The 26,630-nt window shown below is 46.8% G+C and overlaps 1 protein-coding gene across 1 annotated transcript in view; it reads left to right on the forward strand.

Annotated features, from left to right (window-relative positions):
- Window positions 1–25,332, forward strand: part of ENTHD1 (ENTH domain containing 1) — a 128,237-nt gene extending 102,905 nt beyond the window's left edge. Inside the window, exons 9-10 of the mRNA XM_058673448.1 lie at window positions 5,765–6,157; window positions 24,740–25,332. Coding sequence (XP_058529431.1) covers window positions 5,765–6,157; window positions 24,740–25,305 — 959 coding nt within the window. The 3' untranslated portion in view covers window positions 25,306–25,332. The remainder of the gene's footprint in view (window positions 1–5,764; window positions 6,158–24,739) is intronic.
- Window positions 25,333–26,630: the final 1,298 nt, after the last annotated feature.

Raw genomic sequence — 26,630 nt, forward strand, 5'->3', positions numbered from 1 at the left:
GGTTAGATGGAGAGCAGTGAGGTTTTGGAAATGTCTTTAAGGGAAGTGGAGAGCTGAGGATACGCACAGGGATCTGTGGGCACACAGACCACGGAGTTGCACTTGCGCAGATCTTAGCACTGACCAATAACCCAGCCCCAAGGTGCCAGATGCAAACATTAAAAATCCAAGATTTGGAATAATTTGAACTATACCCAGACGTCCCATAAGAGGAAATCATGTAATTAGGAGACTCTCAGAGTGTGCTGAAAAATCCCCACATCCGCTCCATAGGAGCCAAAATTTGGGTTCCTGACACACAGACAGTATAGCTGGCCATATTAGTCAAGGAAGCTACAACAAAAAACTGAGCGGTGACCACAACAGTGGCCAGGTAAGGAAGAGACACAGTTGGCTGTGTCTGCTTGCTAACACCCGAGAGAACGGAGCATAGACAGAGTAAGGAAGACTTGTCCAATCAGCAGATGAGGAGTCAACTTCCAAATGAGGAAAGAGAACACAATAAAAGGGCAGACCCTGGCAAAGCACAGAGGGGTGACAGCACCCGAGGTGTCAGGCTGCAGAGTGGCTGCCGTGTGGAGCGGGTGGCAGGGGATCAGGCAGGAGTGAGAGCTGGGGCGCACATGTGGTCGTCTGCCCTCTCCGAATCTCACTTCTGTCATTGCCCTTTGATCTCTGCACTGAGTCTGAGTAATTCCTTTAAACCTGTCATCCAGATCCCAGTTTTATCTTCAACTGCCATTGATCTTTCATCCACTAATTTAAGTTATTTTAGTTTTATTTTTAGAGAAAGTTCTTGGATCTTTGTCAAATCTGTTTCATTTTATTTCTTATTCATTTCATATTTCTGGCTTATCTTTAGAAAGATTTTATTTTTCACCATGTTAAGTATACCTGCAGTTGTTGTATCTTCTTGGTTTGGTAATTCCAGTATCTAAAGGCCTCATTGGGCTAGCGTTACTGCCTCCTGTATTCCCAAACACGGTGCACAGTACAGGGTCCGTCCAAAGCATGCCTGTTACGTGAGTGAAAATACATACAAGAGGCTAGCCTGAGAGAATGAATGAAACATTAGTAGATAAATTTCATGGTAGCACTGTAAATCATGAAAATATAAGCAAGGAATTATAAAAAGAGCAACTTTTTATGTGTCCTTTTTGCTTTGCAGTAAGTTGTTTCTGAAGAAACAAACTCTGTAGTGTAATATTTGTACTTTTAATAGGCCTCTTTTTGGCTCATTTTTGAATAAAGGAGCATTAATACATCATAATAACACTTTTTTGAATTAAGAATTTAAATGATGTGTCTGTTGCAGGCTTAGACTTTTTTTTACTCCTAGTTGAAGTTAACAAGCCTTATTAATTGGTGTGTCCATTTACTGGGAAAAACATTTGAGAGTTAGGGTTACTTATTGTTTGTTCTGCTGGTGTCAGATTGCACCTCAGCCTGAGGGGAGCAGGGCGGCTTTGTGCAGTTTCCAGGGGGAGGAGGGTCCCTGCCTTGTTCAGGTTCCCCTGGCTCCAGGCAGGGCCTTGCAGACCTCGGCAGGATTCCAGGCTTCATACCACTTCAAGGCAACAACACCCAGCAGCCAGGTACTGTTTCACACACTTAACATGTGTGAAAATTAAAGCTGTGACTCCTGACTTCCGTTGTCATCTGTAGTGTTTTATTGTCAATATCCAGATCGGTCTTGAGGCACCTGCTGGAATGCTTTCTGTGGAGCAGGGAGACCAGGTTCCTTCAGCCCAAGCCTAAGAGGCCAGTGCGTGGAAGTAGGGATCACCTGCTCACAGAGACAGTCTCTGCTTCAGGTTGGTGACTGCAGTCTGTTTGAGGAAATCACAGTTTTTAAGCTAACTGTGGTATAAAACATTATGATAAGCATGCTGAACTCCTGTTAGAATCTGTTCGTACGGCTGGTTTTTGTGCCGTGAAAGTCTTTAGCTGTCCCACTTGCAAGAGGTTTTTGAAAAAACAGCCTTCATGTGTGTCCATACATGAGAGATTAGACCATGATCTCAAGTTTACATTGGAACAAGTCACGACTACATGCCATGGTTCGTGGTTCTCAAACATGGGCTATTATTTTTACAGTACCATGAAATGTGATGATTTATGCTGAAATCCTGGGGACCTGCAACTTGGCACACATGCACTGTGCCCTCCTCCCCCACCAGACAGCTCCTGAGGAAAGTGTAACTGTTCTAACCTGTGATCATGCACACAAGTTTACCAGAAGAAAAAAAAATTAAGATTTTCATGTCAAACATGTTACGAGTATTTTTTGCTTGCAGTGTGTAGTTTAAATTGCCTAGTCTACTTTAAACCATTATGTTAATGAGCAGCTTAAAACACCCTCTATATTAATAATTCCTAACTGGCCTCTTAGCAAAATGACCTTATTATTACCTCCAGCTCCTATTTCCTTTGATTAACTTAATCACTAAAGTAGAAATTCATTCAGTTATACATTTTTAAGCTACAGAAAGACCTGTGTTGGCATCCATCTTTTGTCATGCCTGCCAGCTCTCTACTTTGTAACTCTAATTGGATGCTATGTGTCAGACCAACAGAGAATACAGCTCAGCAGTGGCTCTGTTGGGACATAACACCCATTATTAGGTTCTCAGTAATGAATACCAACTAACATGCAATGATTGTGGTACCTGAAACAAGGCAGTGCAGTTGGTGGAAAATGAAAAGAGGTGAAGCCTCAACTCAGACACGACTTCATCATCACCTGCACATTGGCAAGAACATTCTAGCACTTTTAGCAGTATGATATTCCCTCTTTTCCCAGGCTGGAAGCATGCAGACATTTTTGCTGTGTGCTGGTAGTGCTGGTTTGGTTTCACCATGCTTTGCTCTGTCAGACCTTTGCAGGACAATCCACTTGGAATTTGCAGCCTGATGTTACACAGAGAATAAGCTTCTCCTTACATGATAACTACCAGTAATCAAACTAGCTTTAATAAAAGCCATGTTTCGAGGTCCTATTCTGCATTAATCAAGCACATTGACAGGTCTGAAAGCACTGTACAACAAAGAAAACTGGATTCAGTCTCATAATTGAACAGCAAGCTTCCCATGTAGGAGTCAGTTGGATAGATACTTGAGAACAAAGCTCTTTGGCATTCAGGTTTAAATTGAAAGAAAATGAGAAACCAGATAAAGCAGGCTGACCAAATTAACTCACTCCAGTCTTCTCTGCCTTTTCGGTGCAATTCAAGGAAATTCTGTCCCAGGACAGGCTTGGTTTCATCAGGATTCTTTAAGGTGATAGCATTTGATTAATTTAAAAAGTTACTAGTTTTAACTGAAGTTTAAGCAAGCAAGAATGCAGCCAATTCTTCCTGGGTATTGGAAAGAGGCTTGTAGGGATAGAGTAGCCTCAGTTTGCTTTGTTTCTCTTGTAGGGTTTTATTTTTTTTTTTGTCCTAACATTTATATTTCGCATTAGATATTAAAGTGACAGTCATATAGACAACTTTATACATTTTAATTTTGAAATTTTAATTGTTGTTACAAATATTTTCTTCAGAAAGACATTGTCACTCTGAATTGTCCCAGTTTATGACTGCCTTTAAAATTAATAGATAAATCTTTTGTAAAAAGTTAAACTGTATTTACTTTGGCATTGCTTTTTTTCATCTGTGTGCTTCGGTCTTTTTCCTTTTACCTAAAGAGCATTGCCTGACTCCGTCCTCTAGGAAGGTCGCTGCTAAGTGCTGGTATATAAAGATAGCTCCTAATAATGTCTGTCAAGAAGGTTGTTGTCGGGGAGGGGCAGGACTTGGAACACATCACACCAAGTGTTATAATTAAGCACGAGGTCTGAGCAGGAGATGCTAAGAACAGGAAGAGAATGGGGTGCAGAAGGGTCAGAGCAAGTGATATTTGAATTGAATTTTAGAAGCCAGAAGTTTGAACAAAAGATAGAATTCCTGGTGGAGACAGCAAAATAAGTTGCTTTATTGTCTAATTCTGTGGTGTTCACCAGCAACTTTCTTCTGGCCCCCAACTGGGGTTGAAAATAGAAAGGAAGTTTTTTAGAGTCAAAGAAAGTGTTCTTTCTTTTGTAAATTTTATTTATTTGAAAGGCAGAAAGAAATGCAACAGAGACAGGTTTTTCCTCCATTGGTTCATTCTTCAAAGACCCACAGCAGGCAGGGCTGGGCCAGGCTGACGCCAGGAGCCCAGAACTCCAGCCAGGTCTCCCCCATGGATGGCAGGGACTCGAGAACCTGAACCATCATCTCTGCCTCCCTGGACACACATTAGCAGGAAGCTGAACTTGAATGCAAGCATTGAACCCTAATACTCCAGTATGAAGCACAGGCACCACAAGTTGTGTATTGTCCACAGTGCCAAACGTCCACCCTTTGCTTTCTTTTTTAATAGCTCAGAGCCTGGGGTGGACACTGTAGCACAGCAGATGAAGCTGCTTGCCAAGCCAGCGTCCCGTATCAGAGAGTGCTGGTTCAAGTCCTGGCTACTTAGCCTCCAATCCAACTTGCTCTAAAGCACCTAGGAAGGCAGCAGGTGCTGGCCCAAGTTCTTGGCCCCTGCTCCCCGAGTGAGAGACCTGACTGGAGCTCCGAGCTTCTGGCTGCAGCCTTACAAGTGTGGCCATGTGGGAAGTGAGCCGAACATGAAAGATGGGTGCCTCTCATTCCATGCATCTCTGTCACTCTGCCCTTCAAATAAATAAGATAGTTCCTGAAAGTGCTGATTGCATACAAATGTGTGTTGTAAGTATGTTATGATCTGCATTGTAGCTTATAATCACTTGATAGTGGTTTATACAATTTCTATATTCTGTTTCCCATTTGGGGAGCTTCAAATGATATAACCTTCCTTTTACTCTTATCATCTTGTTACACTTCTAATTTGGTGAACCCAACCTCCCCAAAATAAGTTTTATTTCCACTCCAGATTCAGGTAAAATCATTTGAGAGAAAATCCAAGCACTGAGAATATTGTTCTCAATTTGCATCTGGAAATTCAAACAGGCCTGTGACTCTTAGATTGAGTAAACAGGCCTACATCAAGTTCATCTTAAGTCTCAGTTTCTTAGAATTTCTTCTGTTTCTTCTATTTGTAATAAATGCTGCTTGTTTGTTTCATTCCATGCACTGTTGTAGATACTCTGATGAACTCAGTGATTAGAATGGACAAAGATCTCAAACCACAAGGAACTTACATCCTAGTCATTGTCACAACCCTGGAAGATTGTTTCTTTTCTTCCCTATCCACAAAAGGTTTACTTATAATTTTGCTGCTACCCAATGCAGGCTTTTTAACGTCCCTTCATGCCAACATGGAGGGAAGAAGACACTCCATGTCTCAGGAAGGAGGCTTTGCTAGCTCAGGGCTGGGTGAGGATGACCTGTGGGGTGCGGCACATTTTCCCCAGTTTGTCTTGTAAGGGAGGAGAATTCGAAGATACTAAAAATATGGTGGTTTCAGAGACTGATACGTGGGTGCTGGCAGAAATTTTTGAAGGCAAGCTATTTGAAGCTCTCTTTGCTTTGTACTTCAGTTGGAAGAGAGGGAGAAGGCAGCCACCAAATGACTAAGGCAGCAATTATAGTTTGGGTGTGCTTTAAATAGGCAGCAGATAGAAGTGTAATATGAATGCAGGAGAGTTAAATAGGAGGAGTTCTGCTATGGCTTTGGAAATCCTGGTTATTGGAAGTGCAATGGGTTTGGGTGGCGTGTCTTGGGTTTTTCTTTATGTAGAATTCTTACTGTTCTGTAGGTGCCGTGCCTGCTCCCTTGGAGAAGAGCCCCTCCCCCCAGACAGCTGTGAGTCTGGACCAGAGTTCGGACAGTACCATTACAAGTGCTGTGACCGAAGACCCCCTGCCCATGCCTCCCAACAGCACGGCAGCTGCCGGAAGCTGTGAGACCCTGACGGATCTGCCAACATTCTGGTACTCAAGTAAAGAAGAGTTTATCAGCCGCAATTTCAAGATCTCCAAGTCAGACTCTACCTTCTATAACCAAGCCTCTGTGGAGACACTCTACGTGTCTCCCTCATTCAGAACATTTAACCCGATGAAGGAGGTCGTGATCAACAAGGACCGCCCGAAGCCACCGGAACCTGAGAGCATTCCCATGGCGGATGAGAACCCGGCCTCCGCCACCAGGGGTGAGTCTCCAAAAAACAAACCCTAGCAACAGAAAACCTGTCTTCTCCTTTCCCTTTCCTATGCTTCCCGTGTTGCCTCCCACCACCACTTCCTTTTGCTCCCCATCGATGATGTTAGCATGTACATGCCAAATACTTCTCCGTTGTCAAACTGTTTTATTAAAGGCTGATGAAGAATTCGTTACCATGGGTTACAGGTGCCCCGCTGACTACACTGCTCTAGGTTCTCACAGCAAACTAAAAGGAACTAACGTTGGGTGAGAGTTTCCTACTAGAGATGTGAGCTACTTACCAAGATGCCATATGAGAAAGAACTGGCCGTGTCTACTGGCGTGTATGCACACACAGACACAGGTGGCATTGTGTGCTCAGCACACAAAGGGAGCAAAGCAGCGCCTCCCTTTCCTGTCTCCCAGAGGCTTTGGAATTGCTTAGACTGGGTGATACTGGACAAAGCTAGTTGAAATTCGAGGTTGTGGGCTGTCAGCTATTAACGCATGCATTATATAATTATGCATCCTTCATTAAAGTTAATTAGTAGAATAATGATTTGCCTATGCATTTTTCAAAGATTAAATCGTGGTTATATTCTCATGGATAGTAGTGTTTACCAACTGATAAATAACAAGCTTTTTTATAAATAAATTTACAGATGTATTCCAAAGTTAGAACTCATCTAATTTATTTTTTAAGATTCATTTATTCTTATTTGAAAGGCACATTTACAGAGAGAAGGAGAAACACACAGACACACACACAGAATCTTCCATCTGCTGCTTCACTCCCCAAATAGCTGCAGTGGCCAGAGCTGAGCCTACCCAAAGCGAGGCACTTCTTCCAGGTCTCCCATGTGGGTGCAGGGTCCCAGCACCTTTGCAGGCCATAAGAGGATAGCTAGATCAAAAGTGGAGCAGCTGGGACACTGACCAGCACTGACATGGGATACTAAAACCACAGCAAAGGCTTAGCTTACCATGCCACGACACTAGCCTCCATTTTTTTTTAGATTTTTTTTAGATTTATTTATTTATTTTTAATTGGAAAGGCAGATGTACAGAGAGGAGGAGAGACAGAGAGGAAGATCTTCCGTGTATGATTCACTCCCCAAGTGAGCCGCAACAGCCAGTGCTGCGTCGATCCAAAGCCAGGAGCCAGGAACTTCTTTCCAGGTCTCCCATGCGGGTACAGAGTTCCAAGGCCTTGGGCCGTCCTCGACTGCTTTCCCAGGCCACAAGCAGGGAGTTGGATGGGAAGTGGGGCTGCCGGGATTAGAACCAGCACTCATATGGGATCTCAGCATGATAAAGGTGAGGACCTTAATTGTTACACTATTGCACCAGGCCAGACACCAGCCTCTAAATAGCAAGCTTTTAACATAAATCTTTCAAACTACCTGAAATAGAGATTAAAGCTACTTGTAAATTCAAACAGTAGAAGGTATCATGTTAAGTTAAAGAGTTTTACTTTGGTTCTAGAAAGGTTAATGAATAATGAAAATTCTTACCACCATTTTGAGAATTTTTTTGTATTGAACAGCCTAAAGGAAGTAAAACAGATTCTTGGCTATCACCAAATTAACCTTTGTGCTGAAACTACTGGTGTGGAAACCATCTGGGACCCGGTTATGGTAATTGTGACACTCTGCAAAGCTGTGCCCTGGGAAGCTGCTGCTTTTCGTTCATCCCTTTCACAGTAGCACAGAGAAATTGAAAATATGCTTTGGGCGCTGTTTGTGTACTGAGTAAGCTTAGCAGAACTTAGTAATATGTTCGTCTGAAACTGGTTAGCAAGAAGGACTTTGGGTTCTGTTCAGAATGAAGTAGATAGATTGACCTGACCCCTCCTCCTAAAATAACCATTCAAGCTGGAAAGTTGTAGAAAGCTGATTTAAAGTCATTGTCAAGTCGCCAGGCAGATGCAGGATGATCCAGGAAGATCCCAGGTGAGGAAGGCTGTCGGGAGGAGGCCTGGAGTCAGTTACCTCTTCGCAGAGAGAGGCTCCAGACTCCCAGCAACAGTCAGAGGCTTTGGGCGTGCAGTCTGCCTCAGAAGCTCAGAAGCCGGGAGGAATGGGCGGCTGCTGTGGAGCCAGGGCCAGAGGGGAGGGAAATGCGGGAGAGAAATTCTCTGATTCATTGCATCACTGCGCATGTTCTGGGTGAGGATGCCAAGAAGCTCAATGCGAAATCTCCTCTGGGAAGCCAGTGAGCCAACCAAGATTTGGATGGTTCTGTGCTGCCGGAAGACAGGAGTTAGAGTTCAAAACAGGCCAGAGTATAGAGGCCCCTGCTGTGAGAGGCCACTAACACACTGTGCTTTCAGAGCTTCACTGGGCGTGAGGCAACCCAGGAACAGAGCAGGCTCACACGCCCAGCTTCCCTCAGAGTAGGGGAGGGTTTGCCAGTGCCCCAAGAAGACAATCAGATCCCTGTGTGAGAGTTTCTGCAATTTCTAATGGAAAAAAATTGTGTTCAACAGCACCAAAAAAAAAAAAAAAAAAACCTATTCCAGGAAACGGACAAACACAGGAGAGAATCCGACAATGGAAACAGACTTGTAACCTAGACTCTGAAACGTAATGCATAGATGCTTTAAAATATGGTTAATATGACCTAGAAAATAGAGGAAAAGATGGAGAATTTCATCAGAGTACTAATAGCTGTTTAAAACAAGACCAAAAAAAGAAAGTCTTAGAGCTGAAATGGGGACCCTGAGGATGCCCTCCTGGCCACGTGGCCTGAGAGAAGAGAGTGCCGACAGAGAATCTGGGAAGTTATGAAGAAAATCCTTAAAAGGAGACTCCTGAAGGGCTGCACCTCCTCCCAATTCAAGTGCAAACTCATCCCAGATCTTGGAACAATGTGCTATACTTACAGATGTAAGCTGGGCAGCCAATGAATCTGATTTACAAAAGGTAAATTCCAGGGGCCAGCACAGTGGCGTAGCCAGCTTGTCAGTTCTCCGTCTGTGGCACCAGGATCCCATGTGGGCGCTCATACAAGTTCCAGCTGCTCCATTTCCAGCCCAGCTCCCTGCTTTGGCCCGTGGAAGCAGAGGATGGCCCAAAGCCTTTCAGCCACCTGGGAGACATGGAGACGCTCCTGGCACCTGGCTTTGGACAGACACGGCTCTGGCCATCACTACTGTCTGGGGAATGATCCAGTAGATGGAACATCTCGCTCTCTGTCTCTCCTTTGTAACTCTTTCAAGTGAAATAAATAAGTCTTTAAACTGAAAGTTCTGCTAGAAGCCTAAAAGAATTGAAAAGAGGTATCAGCTTTTGCTCACCATAAGGGTGACAGCTTGGAAATTCCGGGCTTTCCTACTGAAACAAAAATCACTATTCAGGGGAATTTTACAAAATCCAGAAATTCTACAATGTATCATTCAAATGTCTAGTGTAAAATAAAAAATTCCTGGGCATGTGAAAAAATAGGAAAATATGAGTCATGATGAGGATATCGGAAGTCAATAGAAACTGGCCCTTGGGTGACCAGATGTTTCCACCAGCAGCCAAGTTCTTAGAGCAGCTCTTGTGAATTCATGCAGGGGTTTCAAGTACAGCGAGTGAATGTAAGAAAGAAACTTGACAAACAAAGAGGGCATTTCAGGAAGTTTGTGAAAAAAAATGGAGTTAGAAGATAAGGAAAAGTGCAAAAAGTAAAAGTAAATGAACTCAAACAGAAATTATCCAACCTGAAAAATGAAAATATAAGTTCAAAATATAGAGATCTAAAGTCTCATGGGAAAATATCAACTAGTCACCTTGTTGTCATTGTATTTTCAAAACATGGCAAAAAAACATGAGGAAAAGGAAAGGAGCAGAAAAAATATTTAAAGAGTTAATAGCCAAAAACTTCCCAGATTTGTGAAACTCCCAGAATACACAAGGAATTCCAAGCTTAAGAATAAATACAAGCAAAGCAGTGGACAGCATATCCAGGTGCACATGGAGGATATGGCAGTCCATTGGAGTCTGCAGAGGACACCTGGTACCACAACAGAGGACGGAGGACAGAACAAATGGCTCAACTACCCCAGCAAAGTGTTTGCAGTGAATATCTGGGCAAACAGAGACTCTAAGGTGGACTATGTCAGTGGAGTCTGGAGAGATTTCATTGTGCTTGGAGTGGCGAGATCAGCAGTAATTCAGAAGTGTTGAAGTATCGAAACCTCATGAGCAGGACCCTCAGAACATGCCCCACATCAGGGACCCCGGGGTGGTCAGTTGGCTGCCCTCCATCCCAGTGTGCAGAGGTATTTGGGAGGCTAGGTGTGTCTTCTCTCTTTGTCTCTCCTCTTCCCCTAGACACAGGGAGGGAAAAAAAGAGAATGTTGAAATGGTGATCTCACCCACCTTCCTGTAGCCCTTGACCCTAATCACCTGAATCAACTATGTAAAAATCATCAAAAATAAAAATAATCATTTAAAAAAATTAATTAAGTTTTTAAAAGAACAAATACAAGGAAAACTATACCCAGGCATTATAGTTAACAACTAAATGCCAAACATAAAATCTTGAAAGCAGCGAGGAAATATTGTCACATCATGTACAGAGGAACAATACGAGAGAAATTTCTAGATTGTCATTATAAGCAGTATATAGCAAGAGACAACAAAAAAGTCATTTCACAAGTGTTAATAGATGGAATCTCGGGCAGGCCTTTGGAGTGCCAGGGTTTGTTCCTAGTTCCAGCATCCAATTCCAGTTTCTGGGCAATACAGACCTGGGAAGCACTCGGGTCCTGGCACCCATGTACAGGAGCTGAATTGAGACCCTAGCTCCTGCCTCAGCCCCAGTTTCAGGCCTGGCTGTTGTAGGGATTTGAGGAATAAATGAGTAAATGGGAGATGAAAGTGTGTGCGTACTCTTTGTCTCTCAACTAATTTTTAAAATTTTATTTATTTGTTTATTAATTAATTTATTTATTTATTCATAAAGATTTAGTTACTTTTTTTGTTGGAAAGTCAGATTTACAGAGGGAAAGAGAGACAGAAAGATCTTCCATCCGCTGGTCACTCCCCAAGAAGCCAGGAGCCCAGAGCTTCTTCCAGGTCTCCCACGAGGGTGCAGGGTCCCAAGGCTTTGGACCATTCTCGACTGCTTTCCCAGGCCATAAGCAGGGAAGCAAGGCCACCGGGATTAGAACCAGCGCCCAAATGGGATCACAGAGCATGCAAGGCAAGGACTTTAGCCACTTAGGCTACCGTGCCAGGCCCTCAACCAAATGTTTTTAAAGAAAGACAAAGCGTATCAGGATTTTATATCTAGTAAAACCAAAAGTTTTGGAGTGAATACGAATTTAACTGAGCATCAGCAAATAGACATTGCAGGAAATGGTGAACGAATGTTTTAAGATTAATGAGAAATTATACCACATATTTATTTGAATTAACAGGAAAGAATGATAGGCACTGGAAATTATAACTATGTTGGTAAATATAAAACATTATACATATATATATTTCTTCTAATTAAAAAAGCACATGTAACTTTTAAAGCAAAAATTATGGTAAAAGTATGCATAAATTTAAATTATTTTCACAACAAGATCAATATATTTTAAATTCACTTTTCCATGAGCTTTTTTTTTTAAGATTTATTTATTTTTATTACAATGTCAGATATACAGAGAGGAGGAGAAACAGAGAGGAAGATCTTCCATCTGATGATTCACTCCCCAAGTGAGCGCAACAGCTGATGCTGTGATGATCCAAAGCCAGAAGCCAGGAGCTTCCTCTGGGTCTCCCACACAACTGCAGGATCCCAAAGCATTGGGCAGTCCTCCACTGCTTTCCCAGGCCACAAGCAGGGAGCTAGATGGGAAGTGGAGCTGCTGGGATTAGAACTGGTGCTCATATGGGATCCTGGAGTGTTCAAGACAAAGACTTTAGCCGCTAGGCCACGCCGCTGGGCCCTCCATGAGCTTTTTGAAATCCTCTCATATATGTCATAGCACAAAGAATAAAAGAGTTCTAGACCTGACAAGATTGCCTAGTGGCTAAAGTCCTCACCCTGAATGCACCAGGATCCCAAACGGGTGCCGGTTCTAATCCTGGCAGCTCCACTTCCCTGCTTGTGACCTGGGAAAGCAGTCGAGGACGGCCCAAAGCCTTGGAACCCTGCACCCTCGTGGGAGACCTGGAAGGGGCTCCTGGCTCAGCTCCGGCCGTTGCAGCAGTTTGGGAAGTAAACAATCGGACGGAAGATCTTCCTCTCTCTCTCTCCTCCCTGTGTATCTGCCTTTCCAATAAAAATAAATCGTTTCAAACAATAAAAATAAATAAATAAAATAACCTTTAAATCTCATTAGCTTTCTACATACATAAAGGTACTTCAAAAAGTCTGTGGTAAAATGAAATTAAGAGATAAGTCAGGCCTAGTGGCTAAAGTCCTCGCCTTGAATGCACCAGGATCCCATATGGGCACTGGTTCTAATCCCGGCAGCCCCACTTCCCATCCAGCTCCCTGCTTGTGGCCTGGGAAAGCAGTCGAGAATGGTCCAAAGCCTTGGGACCCTGCACCCATGTGGGAGACCTGGAAGAAGAAGCTCTGGGCTCCTGGCTTCAGATTGGTTCAGCTCCGGCTGTTGTGGCCGCTGGGGCAGTAAATCATCAGACGGAAGATCTTCCTGTCTGTCTCTCCTGCCCTGTATATCTGCCTTTCCAAAAAAAATGAGTAAATCTTTAAAAGAAAAAAAAATAAGAACAAGAGCATTCTTGGAATTTTGCTGTGTAACCATAAACAATGAAGGAAATGTTGTTGTTTTTAAGAATTATCTGTTTTATTTGAAAGGTAGCGGTTACAGAGAGAGACAGGGAAAGCCACTGGTTCATTCCCCACATGGTCTCAATGGCTAGGGCTGGGTCAGACCAAAGCCAAGAACTTCTGGGTCTCCCAGGTCCCTGGACCATCTCCCACTATTTTCTCAGGTGTATTAGCAGGGAACTGCACAAGAAGTGGAGCAGCCAGGACTCAAAAAAGGCTCCCATATGGATTGCCGGCAGTGCAGACAGCAGCTTTAGGCGCTATGCCACAACATTAGCCCCCGGCAATAGATTTGATACCTCGGTTGAATGGGTAAGACAGCCTGTTAAAATTGAGGTGACGCTTTTGTTTGTCAAATTAACTGGGGAAAATGCGTATACACATATATATATTAAGGTGTATACATATCGATATTAGGTGTGTACACCTGTGAATATTGTGTGTATGTACATAGGAATAGTTCTACGGTTTACATGTGGTTTGTCCTCCTCAAAATTCATACTGATGCTTAGCCCCCAGTCTGGCATTTTCAGAGGAGAGCTTGGTGGAAAGCGTTTGGCCCATGGGCTGGAGCTCTTGCATGAGTTCCCTGGAGGACCAGCTCAGTTTTGGCAGGAATGGACTGTCAAGCACACCTGCTCCTCATGTTCCACTTCCTCCTGAAACGCTGACCCCTGGGTGACTCTCCCTGGCTGTCAGCAGGATGCTTCGTTGAGAACCAGGATTGTTCTTTCCCTCTAGACACTGCCGTGGTGCTTAACAGACGCAATTACTTATTACATGTCTTTAAAAGGTTGATTTATTTATTTGAACGAGTTACAGAGCGAAGGAGAGACAGAGAGAGATCTTCCATCTGCTGATTTAGTCCCAGTGACTGCCTCTGCCAGGGCTGGGCCGGGCCAAACTCAGGAGCCAGGAGCTTCATCTAGGTGTCTCACAAGGGTAGCAGGGCCCAAGCACTTGGGCCATTTTCTGCTGCCTTCCCAGGCCACGAGCAGTGAGCTGCATCGCAAGCAGAGCAGCCAGGACACAAACTGGTGCCCATGTAGGATGCCAGCATAGCAGACAGTGACTTCATCCGCTAGACCCATTTATTACAGTCCCATTTATTACATTCTTTTAATTAAGTTTTTTTATTTATTTTTATTGGAAATGCAGGTTTACAAACAGAAAGATCTTCCATCCTCTGTTTACTCTCCAAATGGCCACAACAGCCAGAGCAGAGCTGAGCTGAGCTGAAGCCAGGAGTCAGGAGGTTCTTCCAGGTCTCCCACGTGCATACAGGGTCCCAAGGACTTGGGCTGTCCTCGACTGCTTTCCCAGTCCATAAGTAGGAGCTGGAGCTGAATCAGAAGGGAAGCGACCAGGACACAAACTGATGCCCACATGGGTTGCTGACACTGCAGGTGGAGAATTAGCCTGTTGAGCCACTGTGCTGGCCTCTTATTACATTCTTAATTATAATGTTTTATCATTTATTTCTTTAAAAAATTAATTTGGCCTTTAATTTCTCCTAATAATTTTGTTAATAGGAAAGAGGGAGATAGAATATGTGTGTGACATTGGCAGATTGAACAATAATTATTGCAAGTTCTTGAAATCTCTGTATTGATAAGCAAGGGCCGGGCCATTTTTGTATTTAGTTGTTTAGGACATGGTTCGGAGGCCGCAGTTTGACAGTGGGCTACTGGGAAGAAGCATGGGCCCACCAGGGATGAGGCAGAGGTGCCCATTTGCTGAATGGCATAGGTCCTGAGTATAATGCCCCCTGACCCTGCCATCCTGGACCCGCGCCTCCCTGAACACCTGCTTGCCCTGCACTACCGTGAATCTCCTGGATCTCAGTACCCGTCAGGCCCACTCACCTGTAGGCTGACACTGAGCCCTGCACCAACCCCTGTACTTTGTGACCCCCATACCTGACGGCCCGCTCACCAGTCCTCTGAGGCCTTCATCCCTGATGTCCACCGACAGCCGCACCTGCCAGGCCCTGAGCCCGCACTTCCCATACCCCACCTGTGGGCTACCCAGGGGCCTCTGCCCTTTGTTCTGCTCTTTCTCCATGCTCCCCGCTTTCTCCCTACCCAGCGGCTACTTCCCCCATCCCGAAAATAATGATTTATCTTGTGGCTCACTTATTGTGTCTGGTGTCTTGGATTTCTGGTGAAAATATTTAATACTGAGAGCACAGACACTGAGTCAGATTGCCTGGGCTCAGACCCATGACCTTCCTCGTACGGCAGGTGTTTGTCCTGTTAGTACCTGCATCTGTAGAGCAGACATGGTGTCATAGCCACTGTAATGTGCTGAGAGTCGGACCCGCTGCTTCAAAACTTGCTCTTGTTACACAGGTGCGCGTATTTGAGTTCCATTTCTTAGAACTGTACAACCTCGGCCCTCCCCTCACCTTAGAATCCCCCTGCTTGTTTCTCAGAGTCCCCCGCAGTTTCCCGTTTAGTCCCAGAAACAGCTAAACCCCAATCCTCCTGGACGGGCATGCAGGCAGAGGATGCATGCGGACTTGTCACTGAGCCAGGTGGCAGCCATGGGGCAGCCAGAGTGGCACGGTCCCTGGTGTTTGCTGTCAAAGCCTGGACTGCTGAGCATGCTCTCGGAGTACCAGGCAACTAGCTGCCAAGCCCTGGCAGCCCAACCCTGGTGGCCCAGCCTCTGCCTCTCACCAGCCTGCTTTCTCACCATTGTCTGGTAATGGCTGCAGGCTCAACCAGCTCTTCCCTCTGGCCGAAGCACCCCACCTCACCCTGCCTCCAGCTCAGTCCTGTCCCCCCTTCCCAAGGCAGCACAAGCATCGCCTCTTCAAGATTTCCTGCCTGCCGTGTGATTTCCAGGCACCCCAGTTGGATGCTGTCTTGGCACCTTACTGTCCTGGCTCCAGTGCTGAGTTAGAACATGACTTCCTCTCCAGCTGGAACGTTAGCCTCCTGAGGGCAGGGCCCAGGCTCTGCCCTGCTTATTGTTGCTTCCAGCACCAAGCACAGTGCCTTGTGCACCATGGGCACACAGTATGTGAACTAAAAGCAAAGGAGTAAAGCAGAAAGGGAAGATACTCATGAGGAAATTATGGAAGAAAACACCGGAAAACATGAGGGGCTGCACGGGCGCTTCAGGAAGTTTGTGGGAGATGTAACGGCAGGATAAGTTTATTTTGGTGCAAAGAAGTTTTGAAATACATTTATAGTTTTTTCTCACTTCCTACCAACTTTCAAAAGCCCCTTTGTGTGTGTGCGTGCATGCGCAAGCACTCAAGAAGTGTGGACTTTCCCTTGAAGACTATGCAAGTCACTAAGGTCTTAAGCCTTCCAGAGGCATTTTAAGAATATAGGATGGATTTTAGAGGTAAAACCAGAGGCTGCTATGGGAAACCATGCAAGAAAAGGAGCCACAGAGAAGAGAGAGAGGGAGATAGGATGTCAGGTGGACCTTGGTCTGAGGAACCCAGAAGCACAGAAGCTCCCCGTCTGGGGTCGGGGGGTGGAGGGAGCCGTGAAGGAAGGAGGGTAGGCGAGATCAGATGTAAGGAGGCCTGGGTTGTTATTGTGTGTTGGGCTTTGTGTGTCACCACAGGCTGTCTGCCAAGCCTTAGGGGTTTCAGGGCTGAGAGACGCTAGGAGATAGAGGGGGATGCTGAGGAGACCCCCCCAACTGAGGGAGCAGGCTTGGTCCCAGTGCACAGGCTGCCGTGTTTCTCTGCAGGGCCTGGGCTCAGGCAGGGAGGAGTGGCAGTTTCATCAGTAAGAGGATCAGGGCTCCGCTGCGGGCCACGCACGGCCCACTGCCTGTGTTTGTCGGAATGCAACCACGGGCAGGCTAGCGTTTGCTCCTTGCCTGTAGCTGCTCTGGTACTACAGACACCATGGCTGAAGAGGACACCACTGCATGGCTCTATCCCATGGGTTCCCTGGGTGGGGTGGGTGCAGGAGGAGCTGTTCTGGTTCACTTTTGCCAGTGAGGGAACCCCTACCTGACCCACACGCGGAGCCGCTCCGGCCATGCCCCTTTGCTTTCTGTCTGTAAAAGCAACACGAGCCCCAGAGCACTGTGTAGCTGCAGCAGACGTTGCCCTACAGAGCCCCAGTGTCACTCTCCAGGCCTCTACAGGAAAGGTTTGCTGATGCCTATGCCACAAAGGACCCAGTAAGGCAGAATGTGTGCAGCCAGGGAGTGGCAGCAAAGCGGTTGGAGTGACAAATAAGGGGTGTCTAGCCTGGACAAGTAAGAAAAGAGGCAGGCAGGCAGTGATAGAGGTGGGAGAAAGGTCCGTGAACCTGTGGTCTCTGAGGAGGCAAATGTCAGCATCTTAAAGGAAACGGGGAGGAGCAAAAGTAAGCAGGAGGCAGGTGAGCTTGGAGATTTCAGAGTGGTACAGTTGAGTCATGATGTGGCCAAGTTATGAAAGGAGCAGGTGCCAGTCAGGTGGTGGAGAGTCAAAGCATGACAGCTAGACTCACCATGCGCTGGACCACTCAGAGTGGGACAAGATAGAAAAGCCAGGGTCTGTTTCCTGTATGAAGGGCCAGATTGGAGATACTGAACGGAACAAATTGAAAACTGTTTGCACGCTCATGTTTTAGTGGATCTGGAAGATGCCGTCTTGGGTGGCCAGCTACTGCATGTTCATATTTCCACCGAGCAAGAGCAACAGATTGGCTGCAGTGACCTCACTTGACCTTTTGGTAATAAATAGCTGTTCCTGGAACAGGTCATTCCTTCTCCGTTTAAATTTCATGTTATTTATCTGTAGTTCAAACTGTTCTTTCAAGTCATTAGAAGCTTTACCACACACACTAGAAGGAGAGGGGAACTAGTAGATATTTCAAAGCCAGACACAGAGGCAGCCAGCTATCTCTGTTCTTACGAGCCTCAGCTACAGCAAATGTGTTTGACCATACTGGGTTCATTCTCTCCGTGGTGTTGAATCGTGGTGGTCATTCCTCCTGGCTGCATCCTGGGGCTCTGTCCCATGGATTCCCTGGGCAGAATGGGCTGCAGGAGAAGCCGTTCCAGTGAGAGGAGCCCTACCTGACCCACACGCGGAGCCGCACCAGCCGTGCCCCTTTGCTTTCTGTGCGGTGCACAAGCCAGAGTAATGAGCAGCTTCCCTGAAGAAGAAGAGGAGGAGGAGGGTGGCAGAGCGTATTCCCTCCAGGGCTACAGCTGCCACTACTCCAGTAGAGCCCCTGGGGAGGCCAGCCAGCCCCTGCCTGCTGTGTGCAGCCAGAAAGGCACACCAAAGCCATTTTTCACATCGAGGGAGCTCAATGCTGCAAAGACGAGTGAGGAAACACATCTTTAATCCAAAGTTTAGCATACGTGATGTAGGGGCTTCCTTAATCTGTTTTATGTAGTTTACTGATCGTAATGACAGTAAATGTTACACTTTTTTTTTACCAATTGAGAACTAATTCACATATCCTGAAGCATGCCTTTGTAAAGGTCACAGTTTAGTAGTGTTTCTTGTTTTCTTAGACTTGTCATCTCTACTAATTCCAGAACAGTTTCATTACCCCGGGGAGTTCTGTTCCCATCACTCACATTCCTATTATCCTTCCCCTGACTTCTGGCAACTCCTGACCTCCCTTCTATCTTCCCGGATTTACTCCTCCTGGACATTTCATGTAAATGGAGTCGCGTAAGCTGTGGCATTTTGACTGGCTTCTGTACTTGGCATGAGCTGTTGGAGGCCCATCTATATTGTAGCATTTTGGCTGAAGAAGACACCACTACCCAGTTACATACATCTTGCTGATGCATCAGTCAACATCTGGCTGGTGTACACATTTTGGCTGTTACAGATAATCCTGCTAGGAACACTTGTGTAAACTGTTAGAATTTTTAACCACAGAATGAAAATCAGAATGGCGTATGTGTACAGTTAACTTGACAGTCATGTATATCAGCTGGGAAGACTGGAAGAGATGAACTAGAGAATGGAAAAAAAAACCCTCTGTTGTACAATGAACTGTTTAGAGTGTCCAGCTGATCAAAGACCTGCTGCTTACAGGAAAATGCGCATTTATAGCAAATAAGGATTTTTAACTATTTCTAAGAACTTGCTTGTTATTTTTGAGAATATTTATTTGTTTGGAAGTCAGACTTGCAGAGAGGGAGAGACAGAGGAGAGAGATCTCCCATCTACTGGCTCACACCCCAGGTGGCCGTAGTGGCCAGGTTTGGACCAGGTGGAAGCAAATCTTCATTTGAATCCCCCTGGGAGTGGCAGGGCCCAAACACTTGGGCCATTTTTCGCTGCTTTCCCAGGCCACAAGCAGAGGAGCAGCATGGACAAGGACCGGCACCCATATGGGATGATGGTGCTTGTGGGTGGATGATTAGCCAATAGAGCCATTGTTACAGTCCCTCACAAGGTTTTCAAACAGCAATCATTTGTTGCATCATTTCTGTGCTACTAGCTACATGTCAGCTCCGTTGAGTGGACTGCAGGGAGCAGATGATGATAGCAAGATATCTAAACAACTTCCAGAGGGAGCAGGAGAAAGGGAGACAGTGGGCCAAGAAGATGTGCCCTGAATTTCAGCTGGGAATGTGTGGTACAGCTGTGGAGTGTTTGGGAACAAAAGTGAATTGATGTGGGGCGATTAGAAATGAGTGGCTTCTAAGTGAACGCATCACGTAGCCTGTGAATACAAGATGCAAAGCTGTAAATGATGGCAGCCCAGTGAGTCAGCAGGTGCAGCTACAAAGCAAGAGAAAGGTGGGCAGTGGGCAGGAAACAGTGGCTCTCACACGGCAGCATGCATCAGCAAGCACCTGGCAACCGACAGAGCCCAGGGCCCTCACAGGTGTGCTGTGTCCTGCTCAGGGATGCCTCATTCTGTCGCCTGACGCTGCATTGTGCCTGGCATATCTTTGCTGGTTGGTCATTCTGGTTGTTTCCCGGGCACCGTGAGCATTGGGACACTCAGTACTTCCCAACCCTGTTCATTGTGTGTGTAGAGAATTGAGATTTTAGGAAGTTCTTTCACTAATTGGGCAGAATCTCCTTTTCATGTTAAATCCAGTTCTAACTCATGTACAGCAAGAGAAATGGAAGGTAGCATCTTAGTCACAATTTTCAAACAAGTTAAGTATGGCCTCTTGTCCTGCTCTTTTTGGGTGCAGATTAACATAGCCACCAACCATTCCTCACCATCCAGGTAACCTGCCTGCCTTCTGAATTGTGTGCTTAAAGTTTAATGCAGTTCTCTAAAGGAGTCACTAATTCTAACATAGCAGAATGGTATGGAAATACAGTATGGAAGTGGCTAAGATATGCTTCGACATCAAAGAGATGCAAATTTGAATCCTGTCTCCGCCATTTCTTAGCTTTGTGAGCATGGGGTAGATTTTTAACCTTTGAGATGTCTCTGCTTCATGCTAGTATGAATGGATTTCAATTGGGGGTGGTACACCAAAACAAAATATTCTCTAATTCCATTTTCTAAGAACTTTTAGAAGTACTCTTATGTTTAAAATAGGATTACAAAACCTATTCCACAGTTTATGCCCAAAAATGAAGTAGAAAAGAACAATTTGAAAAGCAGTTGAACTGTTGGTATTCTTATTTTGTTTTTATTTTTTAATATTGTTTATATAATTGAGAGGGATGCATGTCCATGTGGGTCTCTCTCTAATTAGGATGGGAGAGAGTCAGGTGTGGAGGAAGGTGGATGAGATACAGATTTGTTGGGTTTTTTTCCTCCTACATTCTTAGGGGAGAAGAGGAGGGGAGACACTTGTTGCTGTCAGACTGCATCAGCACCCAGGGACAGATGACAGTCATTTGATGACACCTTAGAGACCCCAGTGTAGGGGAGAGTGCGCCACGGGTGTACTTGAGTGGATTTGATAGTTCTTAGAAGTTGATTGCTCCATGGTTGAGAAAGTCTTTCCAAGGTCTATTGATTAGGGGAAAAAAAATCCACCTTAGTGCATCCACAGCCCCAGAAACATACCACAAAGCTTGGCCAGGAGAGTGGTCCGACCCCTTCTGCTTCCCATCCTCTGACAAAGCACTCAACATCTGGCTGTCATGTCCCCGGGGTGTATCTGAACAGATTGTCCATTGCACAGACATCAGCAACCGAGGAGGCCCAGTCCCAGTACATGCACTTCAAGGTTGAACAATGCAGTCTGTGATTTTTCCCGTGGCCAAGGTCTTAGTTCAGTGGTCCATTTGGGAAGTCCCCCATGATACCTCATCTGAAATGACATCAGGTTTAACTTGTGTGTACCAGCCAGTGCAGGGTGAGGTTTGATCTGTCACCTGCACCAGCCAGTGCACGTACCAATGGACACAGATACCTGATAGGTTCCACTCCAGCCCTCTACCTCATGCAAACCAACAGCCCAGCCCAGCCTACCACAGACCCAGTCCTCAAGCGTTCCAGTGGGTGCCACAGCCTAGTCAGGTTAATCCCTACTACTCCCCACCAAACGCGCCCCCAGCACTGATTTTTGCACATGCCAACATCTGCTGCAACTTAGCCTGGCCCATCCCACATCTGACTCTCACACATACACATGGGTGCTGTGACTTAGCTCAGCTCATTCCATCCCCAGACCCAGCGCTCACATATGCTGACAGGTGCCACTGCCTTGTCCAGTCTGGCCCACTCCAAACTTTGATTCATGTGGCACCAGCAGTGGGTACAGCCGAGCAGGGAAGTGCCCACAGTCCCCTTGCCAGGCATGCTACCAGCCCCCTATCTTATCTTATACCTGCTAGGGTACTGCAGTCAAGCTTTACATGACTCATAGCCAGTCCCGGCACTTGCCAGCTGGTTTTGAGGCCTAGCCCAGCTGACCTGCACCCATTCTGGCTCTCGTGTGCACCATCAGGTGCAACAGCTTAGCCAAGTCTGGCTTGCTCCCAGTTCCAGCTCTCATATTCACCTGTGGAAGCAGTGGTCCAGCAGGGAAGTCCTGGAGGTACTCCTTATAGGCCCACTCCCAGCCGTGGGTCTTGTACAGGCCATCAGATTCCCTACCAGGCCTGCTCCCAACCCTAGGTCTTGCATGTACTGGTAGATGCTTCAACCCAACCTGGCATGGCCTGCCTGCAGTCTCAACACTCACTGGTAGATGTTGTAGTCTAGCCTATCTGGGTATGGCCACTCTCAGCCTTGTTCTCATGTGCGCCAACAAGTGCTGCAACCTGGCCCAGCCCAGCCTGGCCCCAGACTTGGCCGACACAAAGGCTGACAAGTATTGCAGCCCTCCTTAGCCTGGCCTACCCCCAGACTGATCAGTTGTGCTCCCCAGCAGGAGCTGCAGCCCAATAGGGGAGTTCCCCTAGTTCCCATACCAGGCCTGCTCCCATCCCTGGGTCCCACCTGTGCCAATGGGTGAAATGACCCTGCTTGGCATGGCCCACCCCTGCTCCAGCACTCATGGGTCAGTACTGCAGCCTACACCAGCTAGGCATGCTCCCAACCCCAGCTTTTGCATGCACTAGCAGGCTACAGATGATGCTGTTTAGTCCAGCCCAGGTCCCCCACATAGGCAGGTGCCTTGGCCTGACCAAGACATGCCCTCTGGTATCCCACCTCTAAACCACTGTCTCAGCTCCCTTGCCTACCTGCAAGTACAGTGGCCCAGTCCATGGCAGGCCCCGGAAGTCATTCCTCTCTGTGCTGTCAAACATACCCTCAGCCACTCCCTCTCTATCTCCAGACCCCCTTTCTCCAGGCAAACTGCAGCCCACCCTTGCATCCCAATCCCACCCCTGGCCTGGGGGCTGGGGTTGCCTGTCCTGGCCCAGCAATCCCCCACCTTCCCCACATATCTTAAAATAAATAGAATAGGCAGCTATGCTGGCATACTGATTAGTTCACACAAATTTGGCATCAACCAGGCCTAGAATGTGCACCAGCTCCTGGCTGCTTTTCTCCCAGCAGTGTAACACTTGTCTAGCTGTAAGGCAACACAGGCAGGTGCCTACAACTGGGGGGGAGCTCTTCGTATTCGCCACCTTGTCAGACAGCAAGTACCTGCCCCAGCCCCTACCCTTGCCTGAAAAGAATACACTACACCCCAATGAGAGTAAACCAAGAGGACACATGGGCTAGAGAGACTAGAGCCAGCGCAGCAGGCATGCTGGGAGGCAGGCAGTGCACAGGTTCTGAGTGCAGCACTGTGACTCTGAAAAGACACACAAGACGACCCCACTCGCCATGCCCCTGCTCCCCCCTCCGCGGACATGCACCTCTTCACCCCCACGATTTGCCCCTGCCCCTCTGCCCACCACCTTTTTTAAGCCGACGGAGCCAGTGTCTGGTAAGCTTGACTGGAGACCGAGGTGTGCTCGCTTGGGTGCCCATCAGCTGATGAGAGCGCCTGCTCTCCTCTTCAGGTGTGGTTGCAGCCGTAGTTTCATGATTGGAAACTTTCCTAAGAAATGGAGGTGAGCCGGGGAGGACTCTAAAGCAGGGAATAGAAGCCACCTGCCCTGACCACATTTTCTTACAGGAGATGCAGTTTAGCTTAGATGCATCATGAATATGTAAAGCAAAATAATAATGAGGAGTCAAGCCTGCTAAGCAATAAATGTCCGTTTCCATGTACTGTGACTTATAGCAAACAACTCTTTTCTATTTAAAAAACAAAAAGCCAGGTTTAGTCAGTTACTTGCGAAGACTATAGAATTGAATTTCAATAATTTCTCACATACACAAATGAATGTAAATACAGACTTCAAGGAAGAAATAAAAGCTGGGTGTTAAAAAATGGTTGGAGGACCTGTTGCGATGGCCTAGTGGCTAAATCCTCACCTTACACGTGCCAGGATCCCATATGTTTGCCAGTTCGTGTCTCTACTGCTCCACTTCCCATCCGGGTTCGGATCAGCTCAGCTCTGGCCAGTGTGGGCGTTTGGGGAGTAAACCAGCAGACAGAAGACCTTTCTCTCTGTCTCTCCTCTGTAAATCTGCCTTTCCGATAAAAAATAAGTAAAATATTTTTTTAAGTTTAAGAAGAAAAAGTTTGGGAAAACACTCTGTAGTTTGCCATGGATGTCTCAGGACTGTCGTGGGCTTTGTTCCTCTCCTCCCTGCTGGGGAGGGGGCAGTACACACCTGCCAGGTCCTGCTGGCCTGGAATCCGTGTTCATCAGCACAGGCTGCGAAATGAGGACATGAAGGGAAGTCAGAGGGAAGTGACCTTCGCTAGGATTCTGCCTGAGCGGAAGCTCACATTTTCTGAGATCATTAGACTCCTGGAAGATAGATTCAGAAGCCTCTTTCTTTCCTGGCAAAGTTGTGTAGGTGTGCTGGAGTGTTGTGGGTCTCAGGTGAGTCAGACCTCAGTTTTGATGGCACTTGGCCTCAGAGAGAACAGAAGATCAATCTCACCCACGTGGGGGTCCCTCGAGGTGGGATATTCTCTGCAAGGAATCGAAAGACAGGCTCATAGGCCTTTCTGCTTCAAATGCCACTGTGCCAGGCTGCCAGTCGGTGGCACGGAGGTCAGCGCCTTCCCGCCGTCTGACTCAGCAGCAGCGCGGAGCATGTTGGGCAGGGATTGGGAGTCAACGTGAACACTGATCATTGTATTTTCACTTCAGTGCCTTGGTATTTTTGGTATTTATGTCTGTAAAAGATTTTCTGGGTTTCCCACTCTGGATTTTTTTTTTTTAGCGGGGGGCACTTAATATGAAGATTTAACATTTAAAAATCTAAGTAGTTCCTGTATGTTGAGACTCTCCAGGTAAGCTTTAAATTTTATAAAATAATTCCAGTTATTCCTCTCACCTGTGTGTTAAATAAGCAACACTTCTCTCCCTCCCACATTTCAGTTCCAGCTACGTCCGAGGGCACAGCTTCCTTTTCCACTTTCTCTGTGTCGTCTCCGGAGTTGACCACTGCAGAGAGGTCAGTTCACCTCCTGCCTCCGCTCCTGGCCGGCCCTGCCTGCTGGCCTCTGTCGCAGCAGCAGCCTGCCTCTGCCGCCTCCAGAGACGACCACGTGCCCGCCAAGACTCCCGGGGAAAGCAGCAACCTCAGCGTGCTGGAAGTTCTCCCACCCAACCCTGCTTCTGCCAAAAAGGAGACAAGTCACATCTCTAGCCATAATTGGGTGGAGTTTTCCACCCAAAATGTAGACTGCTTCACTTCTCTGTCCTGTTCTAGCTTCCAGACAACGAGAAACTTGCCTAAAGAAACAGAAGCCAGTAATTCCGTTCAAGTTCTCCTGGGGGAAGTCAGGAATGCCATAGGTAGGCTACACGAGGATCTGAGCCTGGTGATCCAGGAGCTTAATGTCATCAGTAGCCACCTGCTGAGCATGAGCGAGCCCAGCCTGCAGCCCAGCACCAGTTCCCAGGCTCCCCTGTCCTCCGAGGGCAGCTCCCAGCCCGACTAGCCCTCTAGGGTTTCCACTTCCCGGGAGGAAACAAGGAGAACCCAGTGCTTCACCGGGTTCCTGCGCATGTTTCAGATCAGTAAATGCATTGGAGTGGTTTGTTTCCCCAAGAGAAAGGTGTCACCTTTGACCCTTTGAAGCTGAGGATGTCATCCTCTCTGCACTTGGAAGTGGATTTTAGTGAGAGTTTGGCCAAGGCCTGTGCTGCAGGTCAGCACGAGGGAATCGTTTTATAATGTTGGTTGAGGCAAGGGAGCTGCAGGTCTCGCAGCACATCTGTGTTAAGCACCCCTGCCCTGTCCAGGCACACTGTGCTTGGGGCAGGCACTCCACACTCTCCTGCAAGCTTTGGGTTCTGCAGATGCCGCAGGGCGGGAGCTGAGTTGAAATCAGTCAGGAGTGCATTGGTGTTTTCACTGTTAGTGCATATTGCAAAGTAAATTCAAGAGCATCCTTTTATTTCGGGAAATAAATTTGCCATTTTCACCTTATGTGCAAGTTTCTAATTCATTCAGATGGCCTTTCAGATAGAAATGGCTCTTCTCCGTGAGGGAGGAAATGGTCTCCTTTGGGAATTACAGAGCAGAGACTGCTAGCCGTGCTGTTCCCAGGATCCCAGTGGAAGCTTCGTTTTGCTCGTATTTGGGAGACTCATATAATGAGTCCATGTTCCCATCGTTCTGTTTCAACAACTCCCAACTTCAGGGTGAAATAACCAACCCCAGGTTATTGCTGAAGAAATAGGAAACATTTAAAAAGAATAACAATGCCTCGGTCCCACTTCCTGACACAATCATGCAAAGTGGGTTTAGGAGAAAGGGAATGGCCAGTGCCAAGATTATAAAGCAGCGATGTGTGTTTGGGGGCGGAGTGGAGAGTGGGGCTTGCCGGTGGGGAGTGGGAGGTGGCTGGCTGCAGTGAAAAGCACGAAGGGGAGACAGATGTGTGGCGCGGAGCAGAGCAGAGCACAGTGCAGGTCCCTGGATGCCGTTGCAATGTTTTGACTGTGAAATAAAGTTACAGTACGTGATACGACTTCATCTGAAATGACCACTCTGACTTGGGCGGGGGAGATGTGCAGGGACACAGGTGGAGCCGGTAAGCTCATTAACAGGCTCTGGCAGATAGGACCGGTGATGTCTCAGAGCAGGGAGACAGCGCGAAGGGAGACAGTGATTGGCTGAAGGGCTCACTGAGAAGAGCCACTCCAGGTTGAGTCCAAGAACCAGGCTGAAACGAGGAGGGCTGCTGCTGGCAGAGGAGATTCCAGACTCGTGTTGTGGATTTGCTGAGATGCTCTTGTGGAGACGCTAGTGAGGCCCTGG

Source organism: Ochotona princeps, chromosome 15, assembly GCF_030435755.1.
Source record: "Ochotona princeps isolate mOchPri1 chromosome 15, mOchPri1.hap1, whole genome shotgun sequence".
Classification (NCBI taxonomy): domain Eukaryota; kingdom Metazoa; phylum Chordata; class Mammalia; order Lagomorpha; family Ochotonidae; genus Ochotona; species Ochotona princeps.